The following is a 19098-nucleotide window of genomic DNA, read 5'->3' as shown; positions in this document are numbered from 1 at the left end:
AGTTACCCAGAGGAGATGAGAATTCGGTTCACCTCTGTTTCTAGCAAACATAAATAAGTAAATAAAAACCAGGTAATCTGTGGCCAGTGCTAAAGTTTAAAAAAAAAATAAAAAATTTGACAAGCAGCACAGGAAGTTAGAGTCGTGCAAGATGGAATACCTCCACTCAATTATATTATTCATTAATCTGGGAGACTGGATTCTCCTGTAGGTTTATCAGACGACCTACTTGTCCCAATTCATCCTCAACTCCTCCACCAGTTTGAGTCCCTCCTCTTTGGTCTGTACATCTCCCCCAGGGCATTCACAAAGGTCTTACTGTCTGCAATAGCGACGGGAAAAATTTAGTAGAACTTCCACAAGGGGATTTCCGTCCTCTGATAGAGAAAGCCAAAGGTGCTTTGGGAGTAAAGTCTCTTCCAGCAGAACAGTGCCGGAGTATCCTTGGTTCTTCGTAACTGTCCAGTTTTTTCAGATGGAACATTATCACATCAGACCCCAGCTAGAAAGGTTGGGGGGATGCATTTCAAAGAGCAGGCTGCTTAAAGTCATGGGATGTTAAGCTTATGAGGAATAGTATTGAATTTTCTTGAACCGAGTAGTGTTCAAAGCACTTCTGTCATTCACTCCTTTTAGCAAAAGGAGAAAGATTTGTACTGTGCCTAGACAGTAGTGGAAGGGTAGAATTCTTAGGCTGTCAGTGGAGCTTCCTGTATCAATAATTCCAAATATACCATTTTGGCTTAGGAGGCTCTAGTGTCTCTCTCTCCTACTCTTAAGCATTGAATCACCACTGCCGCTTCCAGTGATGACAGATTCGTTCTCTCATGGACAGTTTTGCCATCCAGCTCCAAGAGACTACTTTTGATGGCTTGGAAGTTGAGAGGCAGTGGCTACCAAGTCAAGCATGCTCAGTGCAGGTAGTGCCTACCTTGTGTCAAACCAGAGAGGTCTTCATGAATAAAATTTGCCAAAGAATATGGGAAAATGATGCAGATCTCACACAGCAAAAGCCTGGAGTCCTTTATCACCTAAACCAGCCAAGGTTCTACAGTTCTTACAACTGGGGCTGAACAGGGGCCTAGGTTCAAATATGTTTAAAGCTCAAAGTTCAGCCTTGTCTGCACTTGCAAGGGTTTAAGGAGTCCTTAACCCTTAAGTGATGCAATTCTTAAAAGGCTTGCATGAAGTTATAGACCTCCCAGGAAACCCTTGTTCCCTATGTGGAACTTGCTTTATGGTTCTCATTCCTATCAAGGCCTCATTTCTATCCTACAGAATTGACTACACTCTGCAAACCCTAAAGACCGTATTTCTGGTTGCTACAACCTCTGTGAAAAAGGATGTCAGAACTGCAGGCTTTGTACTCAAGGAGCCTCACTTAACATTCTACCCGGACAGAATAGTCCTAAAACTCCAGACTGCTTTTATCCATGGGCTGTCTTTCTTCTTCCAATTTAACCAGAAAGTCAATTTGTCATCTTTCTTGGTCGAGAGAACCACATCCCCTGGATGTTGAGCTAATGCTGGTGACCTGCTTGGCAGCTACCTTTTCATTTAGGAAAGCTGAAATATGTTCTTGGTTCCAGCTTGGCTTAAGGCAGGGTCAGTCAGCATCAACACGTTTAGTCACCTCCTAGATTGTTAAGACATTTAAAAGAGCCTACTCTTCAAGGCCTTCCTGTTTTTGAGGTCTTAAGAGCACATTTAACTAGGGCAGTGCCAGCTCTGTGGACAGCTCAGCACTGAGTGTCTCCAGAGGTTATTTGCAGGTCAGCATTATGGTCCTCCCAGGACACCTTCATTACACTTTAATAGGCGAACCCGGCTCGCGACAGTAAAATTTGGAAAATTCATGGTGCATACTTGCGCTACTGACGATTACAAAATTTTTCTTGCACCCTCCCCTATGGCGAGTTGGTCCCCATATGTATGCTGCCATGATGCACCAGGAAAATGGAAAATTGTATACTCACCTTTCCGTAATTTTCCTTTCCTGGTGCATCTTCATAGCAGCATACAGATGCCCACCCAAATGGTGAGAGTTACAAAGAATGCTGTGAGCCGGGTCTGTCTTTGATTTATAGTTAACCAGTCCTATCAGGTTGTGGGGGTGGAGTCACAACCCATATATATGCTGCCATGAAGATGCACCAGGAAAGGAAAATTACAGAAAGGTGAGTATACAATTTTCCATTTTTGTACAGCATTCAGGACATCTCTCTTATGGCTCAATGTCTTCAATTCCAGGAACCATACTTATGATTATTTTACTGCACTGCACATAGTTACTAAAGGTACAGATCACAAACTGCTATAGGAAAGTTGTGTAAGCATAAGCTGCACTCACTGAAAGGATAAGTTCACCTTTAGTAACATGTTACACCCGTATTCAGGGTGTAACATGTTACTAAAGCAATGCCCCCCCCCCCCCGATCCCCCACTGTGACTGCAGAGAAAGGATCCCCCACCCACTGTCAAAGTCTACAAAGAGCCTGGCTTTGTGGAGTGCTGCCCACACAGCCACATCATTCCTTTACAGCAATCTGTGAATGAATGAACTACAAGTCCTGTCTACCACCACGGCAGATGGCTTGTAGTTTACAATGAACTGCAAGAGTGCTGGTGAGAGCTCTAGTAGTTTATTGATTCTTTCTGTTCTTTAGTAACTATGTGACGATATGGGAGGTACAGGCAGACAGCTGTGCTGAGAGTCTGCAGGAGCCTGACATTGCACCCATGATCTGCTGATCACGGGTGCAATACTCTGCAGGCTCCTAAAAAAAAAAATAAATGCACATTTTGTTAACCTGCAAAAACATGTGCATTTATTATTTTTATTAAAAAGTGAACTTATCCTTTAAAATGATTCACGTGACACCCCCAAGCAGAGTGCACATCTGGAGGGATCTCGATGCCATCCTTTTTCTCAGTGCCTTTTTATAGACCTATTGCTTTCCATGTTTCTCACCTCAATATCTATCCCAGTGACAACAGGAAGTAAGGGAGAATCTCCAAAACCAAAGACAGAAATCAAAAGGCTTTCTTTTTTTAACAGGTAAAATCAAAATTCTATCTTAGTAAAGTAGGGGAAGGCTAGAATTCCTGTGTGCTTTTCATTGTTGGGTGTTTTTTTGGAACGCTAGATACTAGGCAATAAATGAAAAATGTGCATTTATTTTGAGCACTCCCTTTGAAGTCCATTATTGCCAAAACAAGCAACTCTGCCCCAAAAGAAGTCATGTACTTTTTTTGGGCAGTGAGCTTCAAGAGACACTACACTCAGGTGTGAACAGGCACCATTACTTATAATCAAAATCCTACTGTGCTTTAAATTGCACAGTTGTGAACGGAGTCTTTGCCCCCAGTCACACCGGTGTGACTTGTCATGAAATTTGACAGTTCAAATCGCAGCCTATTGTCTGCATTGGAAGCGGTCAAACTACTTTTGAAAGAAGTTCCTGCACTACATTTTGCAAGTTCAGGTGTGACTTACATAGACATAGACTTGTACCTGAAGTAGCACTGAAATGCTACTTTGAAATCGTGCTACTTCAAGTGAAGTGGCACGATTTCAATGTCGCAATTGGTGTGACTAGGGTGTAATGGAGCCCCAGCTAGCAGTAAAAATCTGACTGGGTTGTAACCCTTCCTCACTCTATCAAAAGCAAAAATAAAATGTTCAGTTGAACTTACACTTTAAAGCTGATCTCCACCTTTAGGCCTTGTGCATACTGCACATTTTCGGACATTTTTACAGCGGCTGTTTTTAGCTTCAGACATTTTTTTTCTACAGTCAATAAACTCTCCAGCATGTTATCCTATGTGTCCATGCACACATAGGCTGTTATCAGCTGTTTTTGGCTGGGGCCTTTTTATGGCTGTAAAAAAACCCAAAACTAGTGGGTTCTGAGAGGGGTTTTTCAGCTGTAAAAACACTCTAACGTCAAAACGCCTAAAAACATTGAAAAACGCTGATAAATGCTCAAAAACACAGCTCACCAGTGTTTTTTATCGTTGATCCCATTAAAAAAAAAACCCTTAAAAACGCTAACGCTAAAAAACGCTATTGCAAAAATGCTGAAAAACGTTGAAAACTCACTGCAAAGCTACTGGCATTTTTATAACGTTATTATAACATCCAGTGTGCATGAGGCCTTAATGTCCCAAGCTGGCCCAAACAATCTATTTACTGCAATAACTTGCTGGGCATACTGTATGAACTGAATGTTGCCACAGCTACATACAGCTGTGTTCCAACAGTGGAATAAGGACTTTCCATTCCATTCCTGGAACAAAATAGAGTCAGATCAAGTGCTGCTCAGTCATTTATGGGAAGTTTTGTATTCTATGAATGAATACAAAGCTTCCTCTGAATGGCTGACGCAGATAGGCGGCAGATGATGCCACAATCTCCGGCTCAGCCAATACGAGGAAGTGTTCATTCATAGAATACAAAGCTTCCGTGAATGGCTGACTCAGTCTTGTTCCAGGAGTGGGGACAGGGTGTCCCCATCCCACTGTCAGAACACAACCCTTTATACTGTATGTACAGTGCCTTGAAAAAGTCAAACCCCCTGAAATTTTCCACATTTTGTCATGTTACAACCAAAAATGTAAATATATTTTATTGGAATTTTATGTGATAGTCAAACACAAAGTGGCACATAAGAAGTAGAAGGAAAATGATAAATGGTTTTTAATTTTTTTTACAAATAAATATGTGAAAAGTGTTGCATGCATTTGTATTTGTAGATCCACCTTTCACTGTAATTACAGCCGCAAGTCTTATTGGGGATTTCTCTACCAGCTTTCAACATGAGTGAAATTTTTGCTCATTCTTTGAAAAATAGCTCAAGCTCTGTCAGATTGGATGGAGAGCCTCTGTGAACAGCAATTTTGAAGTCTTGCCACAGATTCTCAATTGGATTTAGCTCTGGACTTTGACTGGGCCATTCTAACACATGAATATGCTTAGCTCTAAACCATTGCATTTTAGCTCTGGCTTTATCTTTATGACGCGTACACATGGTCGGACTTTTCAGCTACAAAAGTTCGACAGCCTGTCCAACAGACTTTCGACGGACTTTTGGCGGACTTTCAACGGACTTTCTAACGACCGGACTTGCCTACACACGATCACACCAAAGTCCGACGGATTCGTACGTGATGACGTACATTGGACTAAAATAAGGAAGTTGATAGCCAGTAGCCAATAGCTGCCCTAGCATTGGTTTTTGTCCGTTGGACTAGCATACAGACAAGTGGATTTCTGGGTCCGGTGGAGTTACGACGTAAAGATTTGAAGCAAGTTCCAAATCTAAAGTCCCTCAGATTTGCGACTGGAAAAGTCTGCTAAAGGTCCGGTGGAGCCCACACAAGATCGGATTGTCCGCCGGATTTGGTCCGTCGGACCAGTCCGGTCGAAAAGTCCGTCCGTGTGTACGCGGCATTAGAGTCGTTGTCCTGCTGGAAGGTGAACCTCCACCCCAGTCTCAAGTCTTTTGCAGACTCTAATGCCCGGTACACATGGTCGGACTTTGTTCGGACATTCCGACAACAAAATCCTAGGATTTTTTCCGACGTATGTTGGCTCAAACTTGTCTTGCATACACACGGTCACACAAAGTTGTCGGAAAATCCGATCATTCTAAACGCGGTGACGTAAAACACGTACGTCGGGACTATAAACAGGGCAGTGGCCAATAGCTTTCATCTCTTTATTTATTCTGAGCATGCGTGGCACTTTGTCCGTCGGATTTGTGTACACATGATCGGAATTTCCGACAACGGATTTTGTTGTCGGAAAACTTTATATCCTGCTCTCAAACTTTGTGTGTTGGAAAATCCGATGGAAAATGTGTGATGGAGCCTACACATGGTTGGAATTTCCAACAACAAGGTCCTATCATACATTTTCCGTCGGAAAATCCGACCGTGTGTATGGGGCATAACAGGTTTTCTTCTAAGATCGCCCTGTATTTGGCTCAATCCATCTTCCCATTAACTCTGACCAGCCTCCCTGTCCCTGCTGAGGAAAAGCATCCCCACAACATGATGCTGCCACCACCATGTTTCACAGAGGGAATGGTGTGTTCAGGGTGATCAGTGTTAGTTTTCTACCACACATAGCGTTTTGCTTTTTGGCCAATAAGTTAAATTTTGGTCTCATCTGACCAGAGCACCTTCTTCCACATGTTTGTTGTGTCCCCCACATGGCTTCTCGCAAACTGCAAACGGGATTTCTTATGGCTTTCTTTCAACAATGGCTTTCTTCTTACCACTCTTCCATAAAGGCCAGATTTGTGGAGTGCACGACTAATAGTTGTCCTGTGGACAGATTCTCCCACCTGAGCTGTGGATCTCTGCAGCTCCTCCAGAGTTACCATGGGTCTCTTGGCTGCTTCTGATTAATGCTCTCCTTGCCCGGCCTGTCAGTTTAGGTAGACGGCCATGTCTTGGTAGGTTTGCAGTTTTGCCATACTCATTCCATTTTCGGATGATGGATTGAACAGTGCTCAGTGAGATGTTCAAAGCTTGGGATATTTTTTTTATAACCTAACCCTGCTTTAAACTTCTCCACAACTTTATCCCTGACCTGTCTGGTGTGTTTCTTGGCCTTCATGATGCTGTTTGTTCACTAAGGATCTCTAACAAACCTCTGTGCGCTTTACAGAACAGCTGTATTTATACTGAGATTAAGTTACACACAGGTCGACTCCATTTACTAATTAGGTGACTTCTGAAGGCAATTGGTTCCACTAGATTTTAGTTAGGGGTATCAGAGTAAAGGGGGCTGAATACAAATGCATGCCACACTTTTCAGATATTTATTTATAAAAAAATGTGGAAAACCATTTATCATTTTCCTTCCACTTTAAAATTATGTGCCACTTTGTGTTGGTCTATCACATAAAATCCCAAAAAAATACATTTACATTTTGGTTGTAACATGACAAAATGCGTAAAATTTTAAGGGGTATGAGTACTTTTTTCAAGGCACTGTAGCTGAGGCTATGCACACTTAATACAGCACACCCAGCTTGGCCCAAACAAACTATTTTGAGGGACATTGCATGGAGATCAGCTTTAATTCTCGAAATTTCTTGTGTGATTTGTGATAATAGGTTTGAATATACTAGTCCCTGCATATGAAAGCGAATGAAAATAGAGCAGGTTGCTTTGCACAAGAACGTGTATATGTTGGCTGTGGGGAGTATGCAGTTCTTCTGCAGACAATTTCATAACCTCATTTGGAATAAAATTCCGTCTTTATTTTAAATCATTTTTAATTAAAGAAGTGTGTTTTGTATTGACTCCTGCTTTTTTAATCCTGTGTCTGTGTGTGATTGTCCTGTCGGTGCTCATCAGTGCTTCTTTGTGGCTGTTAATGTTTGTTCTCTGTAATCTAATTTGACAAGTAAGCCAAGCCTGATTTTTCAGAAAAAGTGGATAATTATGTACAACTTCAGCTGCTTTTTGTTTTCATCATACTTAAATTGCCTTAGGTTGGTTACTTTTATTTATATATATATATATATATATATATATATACTATACAATACAATAATGAACATGCTGGCGCTACAGCAACTCTTCCACAAAGTTAGAATTTGCACATAACTTCACCTGCATGTATCTCTGGATCTGTTCATTTTTGAAATGCAGTTTTTTCTGCTAATGCGTTTCATCATATGTTATTTTCACATTCTGCTCATTCTGTAACCGTTTTTCTCTGATATGATTGTATAAAAACTCTCCCATTTTATGTGATTAAAATTGCCACTAGGTGCCAGTACTGTGATGGTTTTTTCTATGGATTTAGGTTTAGCAACTAGGCTTCAGCACGTTGTTTGCATCTGTCATGTCCACTCCGTTTTAGTCCAAAATGTTCTGCTGCTGTGTTCTGAGGTTATCTGATGGTGCTCATAATAAGCTGTATCAGTATTTCTGCCAAACATAAAAAAAAAAAACTGTATTTTAACGATTTTCTTTTATCCACTATTTTTCTTGTTAAGTTATCACACTTCCTATTGTGAACTTTAAGATATGATATTTGAAAAGCCTGAACAAATGGAGAAATAAAATGAAGAAAGTTGACTTTGATTTCATTTCTCTATATAAAATTTTATGCTTAAAGCAATCTTGTAAGGCCTCTAAGCAAATTAAAATGCCAGTTCTCGGCTGTACAAGAGGTTGAACAGCAGAGATATGGACCACCTCTACAGCGGTCCATATCTCCTCCATTTCACTTTGGCACTTCCGGGAGTGTCAAATGCCTATGTCATCCTACTGTGCACTGGTTTCTTCTTTTGATCTCTATGCCACTACAAGATGCAATGAGGTTGGTTTACTAAAACTGGAGAGTGCAAAATATGGTACAGCTATGCATGTTAGCCAATCAGCTTCTAACTTTAGCTTGTTCAATTAAAGTAGAAGTCCACCCTAACACTAAAGTCCCTGCATCTACAAACATCCACGATCTAACACTATCCTTTTTAACCCTGTAAAAAAGAAATCAGTATAAACACCTTTTTTTTAAGTTGATCTGACCCGATCCCATGCTGAGTTGTCAGTTGCGGCTTCACTGTGGAGGTGGGTGCAGAGGACACATTTGCAAAATGGAAGCCCCATAGTAACTCTATGGGTGACGTCACTCCCCATTCATTTAACAGCCGTTGTCTGCTGTGTCCTCTGCAGAGCTTCCGCCGCTGGAGACCGGATCGGCTTCGGCTCCAATGAAGGTATGTATACTGATTTCTTCTTTACAGGGCTAGATAGGTTAGTGTTGGATCGTGGATGTCTGTGGATGCAGGGATTCTAGTGTTAGGGTGGACTTACACTTTAAGCTTTGACAAAAAATCTGAAGCTGATTGGCTTCTATGCAGAGCTGCACCAGATTTTGCACTCTCCATTATTACTAAATCAACCCCAATATCTGACACTCCCTGAAGTGTCGAATCCTGACAATGCTAAGGGAGGCTGCAGCGCTGAAACGGAGGGGAGGTAAAAACATGTGCTAACAGAGAGGTGAGTACACAACCTCTTCAATTGCAAGGCATTTTAATTGTTTAGACACTTGACATGGTCTCTTTATTATTGATATTTGTTAGAGATTTACATGTTGTTCTTTACTTCTAGGGCCTATCCTTTTTAGAGGATGTTTCTTTTTTTTCTTGTTGGTTTGCTAGTCCATCTGGTGTTTTTTGGCTCAATTTTTGACATCTACTTCACATCTCCGCTGGTCCATGGAATGACCCCACAACACACTTTGCTGCCATCTCCGACAAAACGTCTAGTGCTATTTGTGGCTGATGGTTTGCGAGCTGACACTTTTTTTCATTTGGATGAAAATGGTATTTCTCGGGCTCCCTATCTCAGGTAGGATCAACACATTAATGCTTAACAAAATGTCAAGCTTACCTTCTTCAAGATTTTGTGTTTTTTTTTTAGAAAACTGTTAAACTAAAAAGTTATTTTTTTTTAATGGAATTTCTAGTAGTTCAATAGATTTTTTTACATAAACATGTAAAAATTATTAGTTGGTGTAATAATCTCAACAGTATGTCTTAATGTTTTAAAAAATGGTCTCTATGTATAAATTTTGTGTTATATGCACATGGAATAGCCATATTTGCCCATTACATATCCACTTGGCGAGCAGTCACGTACTTGGTATGTCACTAGACCTCAAGTGGTTATACTGCAATGATGCCTGCACTTGTAGGCATCAAACCGCTATGTTTTTTTTTTTTTTTTTTAGAGCCGACGGTCATCTCTCTTGTAAAAGCAATCCTAGCGACTAACTAGCCGCTGGACTGCTTTTACAAGCAGCGGGAGGGGGGGACGTCTTCCGTGGCTTTACTGGGATCTTCCGTTCCACCAGGAGTCCCAATCAACAAGTCGGAGCTTCCGCCAGCTGATTGTAAAGCTGAACAAAGACTGGATCGGCTTTGTTCGTATCTGCGATATGGTTACCCGGATGTAAATTGCGCCATTTTTAAAAATAAAAAGCATTTGATCACACCTATTTTGGTGTGATCAAATACTTTTAAAGCTGTAGTAAACTGCTGAAAAAAAACAAAAAAAAACCCATGCAAGACAATGTAATAATGTGCTAATATGCATCGCATATTAGCACATTATGAAATATTTACCTTAGAACTAAGCCCTCCCAGCGATGCCCGGTCACCGCTGAGAAGACTGACATGTTCTTTCTGCTTTTCTTCTGGGTTCGTGGGCTCCGGTGCTGCGAGTGGCCGGAGCCTCGATGACGTCACTCCTGCGCATATGCCCAGGAGCACTTGGTTCCGGCACGAAGCTCTGAAGATCTGGCACGGTATGCTGGACCTTCAGAGCACATCCGCCGCTGACGTAAGGCGCCACTGCATGAAGGGTGAATATCTCCTAAATGGTACACGTTTAGCAGATATTCATTTTACCTATGGGTAGGCCTTATTATAGGCCTACCTGTAGGTAAAAATAACAAAGCAGGGTTTACAACCACTTTAAGGGCAGAGGAGGGATCTGCAGTCTTAAAGAGTACCTGTCACATGCCTATTGCTGTCACAAGGGATATTTACATTCCTTCTGACAGCAATAAAGGTGATACATTTTTTTTAATGTGACAGTCTAAAAATAAATATAAATAAATAATTTAAACACTTTTTTAAAAAAAAAAGTGCCCCCGTTCCTCCTTGCATAGGCGAATGCACGCGTCCTTCCCGCACGCATGCAAACAGTGATTGAGCCATACGTGAGGTATCACCAGGAAAGGCAGTAATTCTAGCTCAAGACCTTCTCTGTAAGTCTAAAGTGGTAACCTGTAAAGGCTTTTAAATCGTTTTCAATGGATAGTAAAATTGACTCTGTTGCACGGGCATGCACAATTTTGAAGCGCGACATGTTTGGCATCTATGATTTTTTCATTAAAATTAAAAAAAAGTGTATTTTTTCCTAAAAACAATTGCATTAAAAAAACCACTGCGCAAATTCCCTGTGATATCCAAATTGCAAAACCCACCAATTTATTCTCTAGGGTCTCTGCTTTAAAAAATATATAATGTTTGCGGGTTCAAAACATTTTCTAGCAAAAAATACAGATTGTTACATGTAAACAAAAAGTGCTAGAAAAGGCCTCATCTTCAAATGGATGTGCAGGTTTTGCTTTCTGCATTGCCAAACTACATAATGCTTATATGGTTGAATGGTTATGCCACTAACGCAATTCTAAATAAAAAAAAATATTAGGCCTAAAAACAATGCACTCCCAATGTGAATGATATATTATTTTAAGAGTAGTTAAATGGAATGTCAATTTTTTTTCTTTATTTAAAAGACATTTTTTGTAACCATAATAAATAAATAAATATATATATATATATATATATATATATATATATATATATATATATATATATATATATATATATATATATATATATATATATAATGTTTGTTTTAAGACAGAAAAATGTGCTAATTTTGTCCATTGTAGCCCTCTAAGATAACCCTGTAATTTATTTAATGTTGACTGTGAAAGGAAATCAAGCACTTATTGTGGGCAAGCATCATTTTCTCTCTCGCTCTCTCTCTCTGTTTTTATACATTTGTCTCTATGGCGCTAACAATTGCAGCATACTAATGGGGTTCATTTATTCACTAAGGCTTCTATTTATAAATTTATATTTGCATACCTATGCATAGAAACTGTATGTACATTTATTCTGTGCAAGGTAACCAGCTGTTGTGAGAATGGGGCAAAATCAGGTGTTCTTAGAATCTGTGTAATAGACTGGTGCTATAGAATGATCTATTGGATGCAACATGATGCTTTGTGATAATAAGCAATCCGTCCCCAATGGTTTAACCCACGTCTGTTCTTAGCATGCAATCCAGTTGCAATAAATGTCTGAACAGAATGCTGGATTCAGCAGTTCTAAAAGTACATTTACCATCTTCAGCTTTAGATACCTTTCTTACGTGACCTCCCCCTCAAAGGTACTGTTTGTTTTTATGTCACAATCAGTCATTATCTTTGTCTAACTCCTGCCGCCACTGTTCAGTTTTTATTTTTGCAATCGGGGTTAAGCTTTTGTAAATGGATTGCTTATTATTACAAAGTATCAAGTTATCTAACAGTGTTACCTTTAAGGCCTTGTTTACACTTGCATTTGGTGGACGGTTAAAAAAATATGCAGCTGCGCCGTCTCTTCACCGCCCCCCAGCCTTTCCCCCCTTAACCTCCCTGGCGGTATGATTATTTCGGATTTTAGGTGCTGAAAGCGGTACAATTATTTTGCATGGAAATTTGGCGTTTTATATTGTAGGCCTGTAATCCTTAACAATAACACACTTAAATCTGTCCACCAAGAGTCTAGTAGATATCCCGGGTATGATGAAGTTTGAAACACAAATACATAAATTATAATATAATAAATCTAAATAATTAAAAAAAATATATATATAATAATAATAAAATAAATTTCCCCACGATTCACTATCGCTCAATTCTGCAAATGTTCTAATTTACTATCGCTGTTTTCTAGCTGGTCTAAAGCCACTTTTGACTAAAGGGACACTTTTTGGTTGTTATGGACAATCTCAAGTTTCCAGGCAGAAAGAACAGTATATATAATATAAAACTGCATGCAGGGCATGGGCCAAAGCATTAGGGACAAAAGGGATGTGAAATAATTTCATACAGTACTGTAATCTGTAAGATTACAGTACTGTATGTGTTATGGTTTGTACATTTTTTTGAATTTGCCGCCAGGCTCCGCCCCCGTGTGTCGCGACGCTCGCAGGGAACGGAGCCTGGCACGGAGAGGCTTCGGAGGAGACAGAGCCCACGGACACAGCGGGGGACATCGCAGGATCCTGGGGACAAGGTAAGTAAAGCCGCACCAGGATCCTGCAATGTAATCCCGAGTGTGGCTCGGGGTTACTGCTAATGGTGCTGAAATTTAACCCCGAGCCACACTCGGGAATACCGTCAGGGAGGCTACAGCATAACTTCATCTGAGAAGGGAAGCTCTGCTGATCCTTCTCCTCATCCCTCCGATGGGGAAATGTAATATTTACCGTAATTTATCAGCGTATAATACGCACCCCAAGCTTAGGAGGGAATTTTAAGGAAAAAAACTTTTTAAGGAAAAAAAAAACTTACATTTAAATGACCATCAATGCAGCCTTGTAGTGTCATTTGCATCCTTGTTGTGTCATTTGCATCCTTGTAGTGTCATTTGCATCCTTGTAGTGTCATTTGCATCCTTGTAGTGTCATTTGCAGCCTTGTTGTGTCATTTGCAGCCTTGTAGTGTCATTTGCAGCCTTGTTGTGTCATTTGCAGCCTTGTTGTGTCATTTGCAGCCTTGTTGTGTCATTTGCAGCCTTGTGTCATCTGCAGCCTTGTGTCATTTGCAGCCTTGCCCAGTGACACTGCATACTTGTAGTGTCACTGGCGTTTTTAAATATGGCGCTGCCGAGAGACACAGAGCCGGTCCCGTGTCTTTCGGCTGCTTTTCGACTTCTCTCGTAGCCCTGTGGGCGGAGCCGAGAGCCGCCGACATTCATACTTAGCCGAGTGTACTCGGCTAGCTCGGCTCCGCTCACAGTCACGCCCAGTCCTTGTGTTATGTCCATCATAGGGCGGGACTGGGCGTGACTGTGAGCGGAGCTAGCCGAACCTAACCGAGTACACTCGGCTATGTATGAATGTCAGCGGCGATCGCTCCTCCGCTCACAGTCAGCGGGGGATCGGCGTATAACACGCACCCGCAATTTTCCCCTGATTTTAAGGGGAAAAAAGTGCGTGTTATACGCCGATAAATACGGTATTTATTAAAGTTGTCTCACAATATCTAAAAGCCTCCAAAGCCTGGTTGCCTTAGCTGACTTCATACCAAAGGAATGTCATTACAAACTGACCAAGTCCTTAAGGCCCCTTTCACACTGGGGCGGGAGGTGCATCAGCAGTAAAGCGCCGCTAATATTAGCGGCGCTTTACCGTAGTTTTAGCGATGGTATTCGACTGCTAGCGGGGGGCGGTTCCCCCCCCCGCTAGCGGCTGAGAAAGTGTTAAAAACCACCGCAAAGCACCTCTGCAGAGGCACTTTGCCGGCGGTATAGCCGCGCTGCCCTATTGATTTTAATGGGCAGGAGTGGTGAAGGAGCGGTGTATACACTGCTCCTTCACCGCTCCGAAGATGCTGCTAGCAGGACTTTTTATCCCGTCCTGCTAGCGCTCCGCTCCAGTGTGAAAGCACTCAGGTTTTCACACTGGAGACACAGCAGCGGCTGTTTCGGCACGGTTTGCAGGCGCTATTTTAAGCGCAACAGCACCTGCAAACCGCCCCAGTGTGAAAGGGGTCTATAAGGTCATGTTGCTTGAAAGTAGGGTTGTACCAATACTTTCGGTCAACTACTCGCTGATACCGAGTACTGATACCTTTGTGGTATGATTTGAGCCCATACAAAATGAATGGGCTCAAATTGCACTACAAACAATCACGTGTGATTTGAACAAGAAGGGAAAGAGGAGTCAGGCGACCAATAGTGGCCACTCACAACCTGGAAGGAAGGCCAGCTGAAGATAGAAGTACCCTTATGCCGCGTACACACGACGACTTTCCGCCAGAGTAGACTCGCCCACACACGATCACACCAAAGTCTGATTGTTTAGAGCGTGATGACGTACGACGGGACTAGAAAAAGGAAGTTCAATAGCCAGTAGCCAATAGCTGCCCTTGCGTCGTTTTTGGTCCATCGGACTAGCATACAGACAAATGGTTTTCTCGATAGGAATTGAGTCTGTCGAAAAGATTTGAAACATGTTCTATTTCTAGGTCCGTCAGAATTTTCGAAAGTAAAAGGTCCGATGAAGCCCACACACGATCGGAATGTCCGACGGAATGATTCCGTCGGACCTTTTCTGCCAGAAAGTCCGGTCGTGTGTACGTGGCATTAGCGGTGACAGCATTGAGGGTTTGTGGAAATGGCAGTGTGTGTATGACCTGGTCTGGCCAATCCAACAGACAAACAAGAAAAAGGCCTAGTGCGCAAGGCACAGCGCAACCCCTCAGGATTGTGAGGACAGACCAGGAAGTATTTAAAAAATGAATACATTTATTGAAAAGGTAATTTACAATAGATACATTAAAATCAGTGTCAGTACAAAATTATATACATAGTAGTAATTGCCCTCTTAATTACTGAGGAGCTCATACACGCAGCTGTTATGGATGACGCCTGACATGTTTCACACTCATATGTCCTTCTTCATAGGCTTTATGTCATCAAAAGCATACATGTTCTGTGATGTAAAGATATTTAAGCATTAATACAATAGTATAATTGCATTAGAGATCGTTTTTAAACAGAAATAGGATGATCATTAAACATGATAAACATGACAGAAAGGAAGACAGTATACTCACATGGCTGAGCTGTTCACTACCCAGGATAGAGGGGGACGGCAGTGTGGAAAATGCCTGTACAGGTGTTAGCTTGCGGTGCAAAACTAAGGATATGTGGCTGAGATGGTAAGCCAAGGTGAGGAAAGCCAAGGGCTAGACAGACCCACAATGGTTACAAGAACTCCCACTGATGGGAGTAACTACTCCACTCAGTATATGGTCGGCCAGCAAAAACAAGGTAAGACTTGTTACTTCCTGTCTGCATAAAAACAGAGACAGATGGTAGTGAGTGTAATGATCTGAGTTACAGATTAGTAGTATAAACAAATTTGCAAAAGTAGTTACACTCTAAACTCATCACATCAGAGAGTATGTGTAGGTCAGTGGGTCCCAGCAGCAAGCACCAGCAGTGTGAGTACTGCTGGTGGCCGAATGTTTAAATAGTTAAATGAATGGTCCAGCCAGAGCCCTGACTTAAACCCAATTGAGCATCTCTGGAGAGACCTAAAAATGTCTGTCCACCAACGTTTACCATCCAACCTGACAGAACTGGAGAGGGTCTGCAAGGAGGAATGGCAGAGGAACCCCAAATCCAGGTGTGAAAACTTGTTGCATCTTTCCCAAAAAGACTCATGGCTGTATTAGATCAAAAGGGTGCTTCTACTAAATACTGAGCAAAGGGTCTGAATACTTAGGACCATGTGATATTTCAGTTTTTCTTTTTTAACAAATCTGCAAAAATGTCAACAATTCTGTGTTTTTCTGTCAATATAGGGTGCTGTGTGTACATTAATGAGGAAAAAAATGAACTTAAATGATTTTAGCAAATGGCTGCAATATAACAAAGAGTGAAATATTTAAGGGGGTCTGAATACTTTCCATCCCCATTGTATGTATATCTGGAGTTCAGTTTTAATATGCAAGGGTAAATGTGCATATACTGTAATATTACAGTTAACAATACTATAAAAAATATAGGCTCATAAAAAAAAAAAAGTATACAGTTAAATTACTTTAAAATGAATCTGATACCCTGGAAATTCTGACAATCCATCAAATGAAATGATGATAAAAGTATACAGGAAACACTTAGGGGTTTAGTTATAAAAAATGTGCATAGTTATTTGTCTATTGCCACTGCATGTACAATCCTTCTGTACAAGTAACCAGCTGGTATGAGAATGGGGCATTGGAGTGTTCTTGAATTATTTTCTCTTCTGTATAACAAGGAGTAGTGCTTGACACCTATACCTGTAAGGGCTCATTTACACTTGAGTTGCCCTTGAGTTTGACAGGCAGAGAGGAGGTGTTATGTTGCTTCCCCAATGCCTGTTTTAACCCCTAAAAGCCCATGCTACTGCACTGCACTTGTTATTAATTTTGGATGGTAAATTCACCCAGAACAGAATAGTAAGTAGTGGAATGATTTTGATTGTTTTCATAGCATGGCAGTTTGTTAAAATGTTATTTGATCTCCTAAATCATTGTCTATGTTTGTGATTATGTATAAATGGGGGAGGCTTTGGGACAGGAATCTTTATGATAATGATCACTATATGTATATCTGTTTCATTTTGATTATTCTAAAATAACATGTATGTTATAAGGCTGATCAATACACATTATATTACTTCAGTGCATCTTCTTTTTTTGTTTTAGAGAAATAATCCAGACAAGGGGTAGCTGGGGTGTGTCTCACACTCGAGTTCCTACAGAGTCAAGACCTGGACATGTTGCCTTGATAGCAGGCTTCTATGAAGATGTCAGTGCAATTGCAAAAGGTATCGGCATCTGTTTAATCCTGTTATTGTTTTACAAAGCATGTCATATAATCAGGTATAAAAGAACCTTTTTTGTACTTGGGGTTTTTTTTTTTTTTAAAGGCTAAGTTAGGCTGGGTATACATGTTTTTGTTAAACTGACAGGTTGTAAAAAAAACTCAGATGCTTGCATTCATACAATGTGGTTGCAGGGGGATCTCACCTGTTGTGCTTTTGTATCCTATCAGAATACACTGATCAGCGATGCAGTCATTGGAAGAAATTCAGACTGCTTCTGCTGAACCAGCCTAATTTCAATACGTGTATACCCATCTTTAGCCCTGGTTCACACTGACTGTGGGAATGAAATTGTGTGAGTTCAGCTGAACTCGCACGATTTCATTCCCGCATGTCAGTCCTGATTTCGGGGGCGATTTCGGAGACATCTGTGCGGGTTTTTGCACAGATGTCAATGGAAATCATGCCCCGAAATCACCAAAAGTAGTACAGAAACTACTTTTGGGAATCGGTGCGGCGTTGCAGCGATTCGAACGGTGCCATTGCTGGCAATTGCCACCAATTTGGCATGGCATTTGACATGTCAAATGCCATGCCAAATCGCATCAATGTGAACCAGGGCTTAGTCAGACAGACCCCTATCACACTGAGGCGGTTTTCAGGCATTTTAGCACTAGAAATAGCCTCTAAACAGCCCCTGAAAACTGCCTCCCATTCATTTCAGTGCGCTTGCGGAACGTTAGGAAAAGTCCTGCAGGCAGCATCTTTGGGGCAGTTTGGGAGCGCTGTATTTAGTGCTCCCATAACGCCCTGCCCATTGAAATGAATAGAAGCGCCTGAAAAGCAATTCGGAAGTGCCACAACATGGACGCTCTTAACCCCTTCTTTGGGGTTCAAAGCTCCCCGCTAGCAGCCGAAGAGCGCCACTTAAACAGCAGTAAAGCGCCGCTAAAATGAGCTCTAGAGATATTACGCAGGCACAGCTAAATAAAGAATGCATTCACGTCAACTTTTTAAACAAAGTAATTGTGTATACCAGTTTACATTTTGGAAGCTTTGAAAATATCAAAGGGAGACAATTTGATTTCTGCAATTTTTGGTTTCACTGGGATTTTTGGTGTAAGATGGACTTACAGGAGAAGCTTTTTAGGGCTCTGATTTTATAGAAAAAAGTGTTTAGGTCAAATTTTAAACCTGAAGCATATATCTTTGCAGATTGCTGCTACAGTGATTGCCACCAGCTCCCAGGCCCCATTCTGAGCAGCTGTCTTGCTGCTTAGTAAACACAGGAGGTAGGTTGCTTGTCACAGATGCTTTCATGGAACACTTTGTATTTTCTCAATGAATACAAAGCGTTCTTTGATTGTGACGTCAATGCCCCACCTTGTCCAATCTCCACCTTGTCCATTCAGAGAACACTGCATTCACTGCATTCAATACAAAATATTCTCTGAATGGTGCCTGTGCTGAGCGAGCAACTCATGTGTTCACTAAGCAACAGGGCAGATGTTTGGCGTGGGACTGTGGCAATCACTGTAGTAGGCGTTGCCTTTTACAGTGATTTCCAGATTCCATGGGGATCAGCCAGGTATTACACATGAATAGCTACATTGTTTGTTTTACACTAAACCAATTTAACTATTTAAAAATAGCCATGCGTGGAATTCATTTTTAAATCAAGCCTTAAAGTGATTGTAAAGGTTTGTTTTTTATTTTTTTTAAATAACAAACATGTCATACTTACCTCCACTGTGCAGCTCCTTTTGCACAGAGTGGCCCCAATCATCCTGCATCCTTTTCTGGGGTCCCTCGGTGGCTCTCGAGGCTCCTCCCCACATCAGATAACCCCCTAGGAGAAGCTTTCTCCCGGGGGGGTTACCTTGCGGGCGCACTCCTCAGTCCAGC

General features: G+C 41.3%; 1 protein-coding gene across 4 annotated transcripts in view; it reads left to right on the top strand.

Annotated features, from left to right (window-relative positions):
• The window catches only part of PIGN (phosphatidylinositol glycan anchor biosynthesis class N), a 637819-nt gene that overhangs the window by 20689 nt on the left and 598032 nt on the right, over positions 1 to 19098 (top strand). For all 4 annotated transcript variants that reach the window (XM_073630904.1, XM_073630905.1, XM_073630902.1 and 1 more), the window contains exons 2-3: positions 9142 to 9381; positions 17075 to 17196. In XM_073630904.1, the coding sequence (XP_073487005.1) occupies positions 9161 to 9381; positions 17075 to 17196 (343 nt within the window). In that variant the 5' untranslated portion in view covers positions 9142 to 9160. The remainder of the gene's footprint in view (positions 1 to 9141; positions 9382 to 17074; positions 17197 to 19098) is intronic.

The sequence above is a fragment of the Aquarana catesbeiana genome, linkage group LG05 (assembly GCF_042186555.1).
Source record: "Aquarana catesbeiana isolate 2022-GZ linkage group LG05, ASM4218655v1, whole genome shotgun sequence".
NCBI lineage: Eukaryota > Metazoa > Chordata > Amphibia > Anura > Ranidae > Aquarana > Aquarana catesbeiana.
Note: the sequence above shows the minus strand (reverse complement) of the source record. Positions and strands in the feature narration are given on the sequence as shown.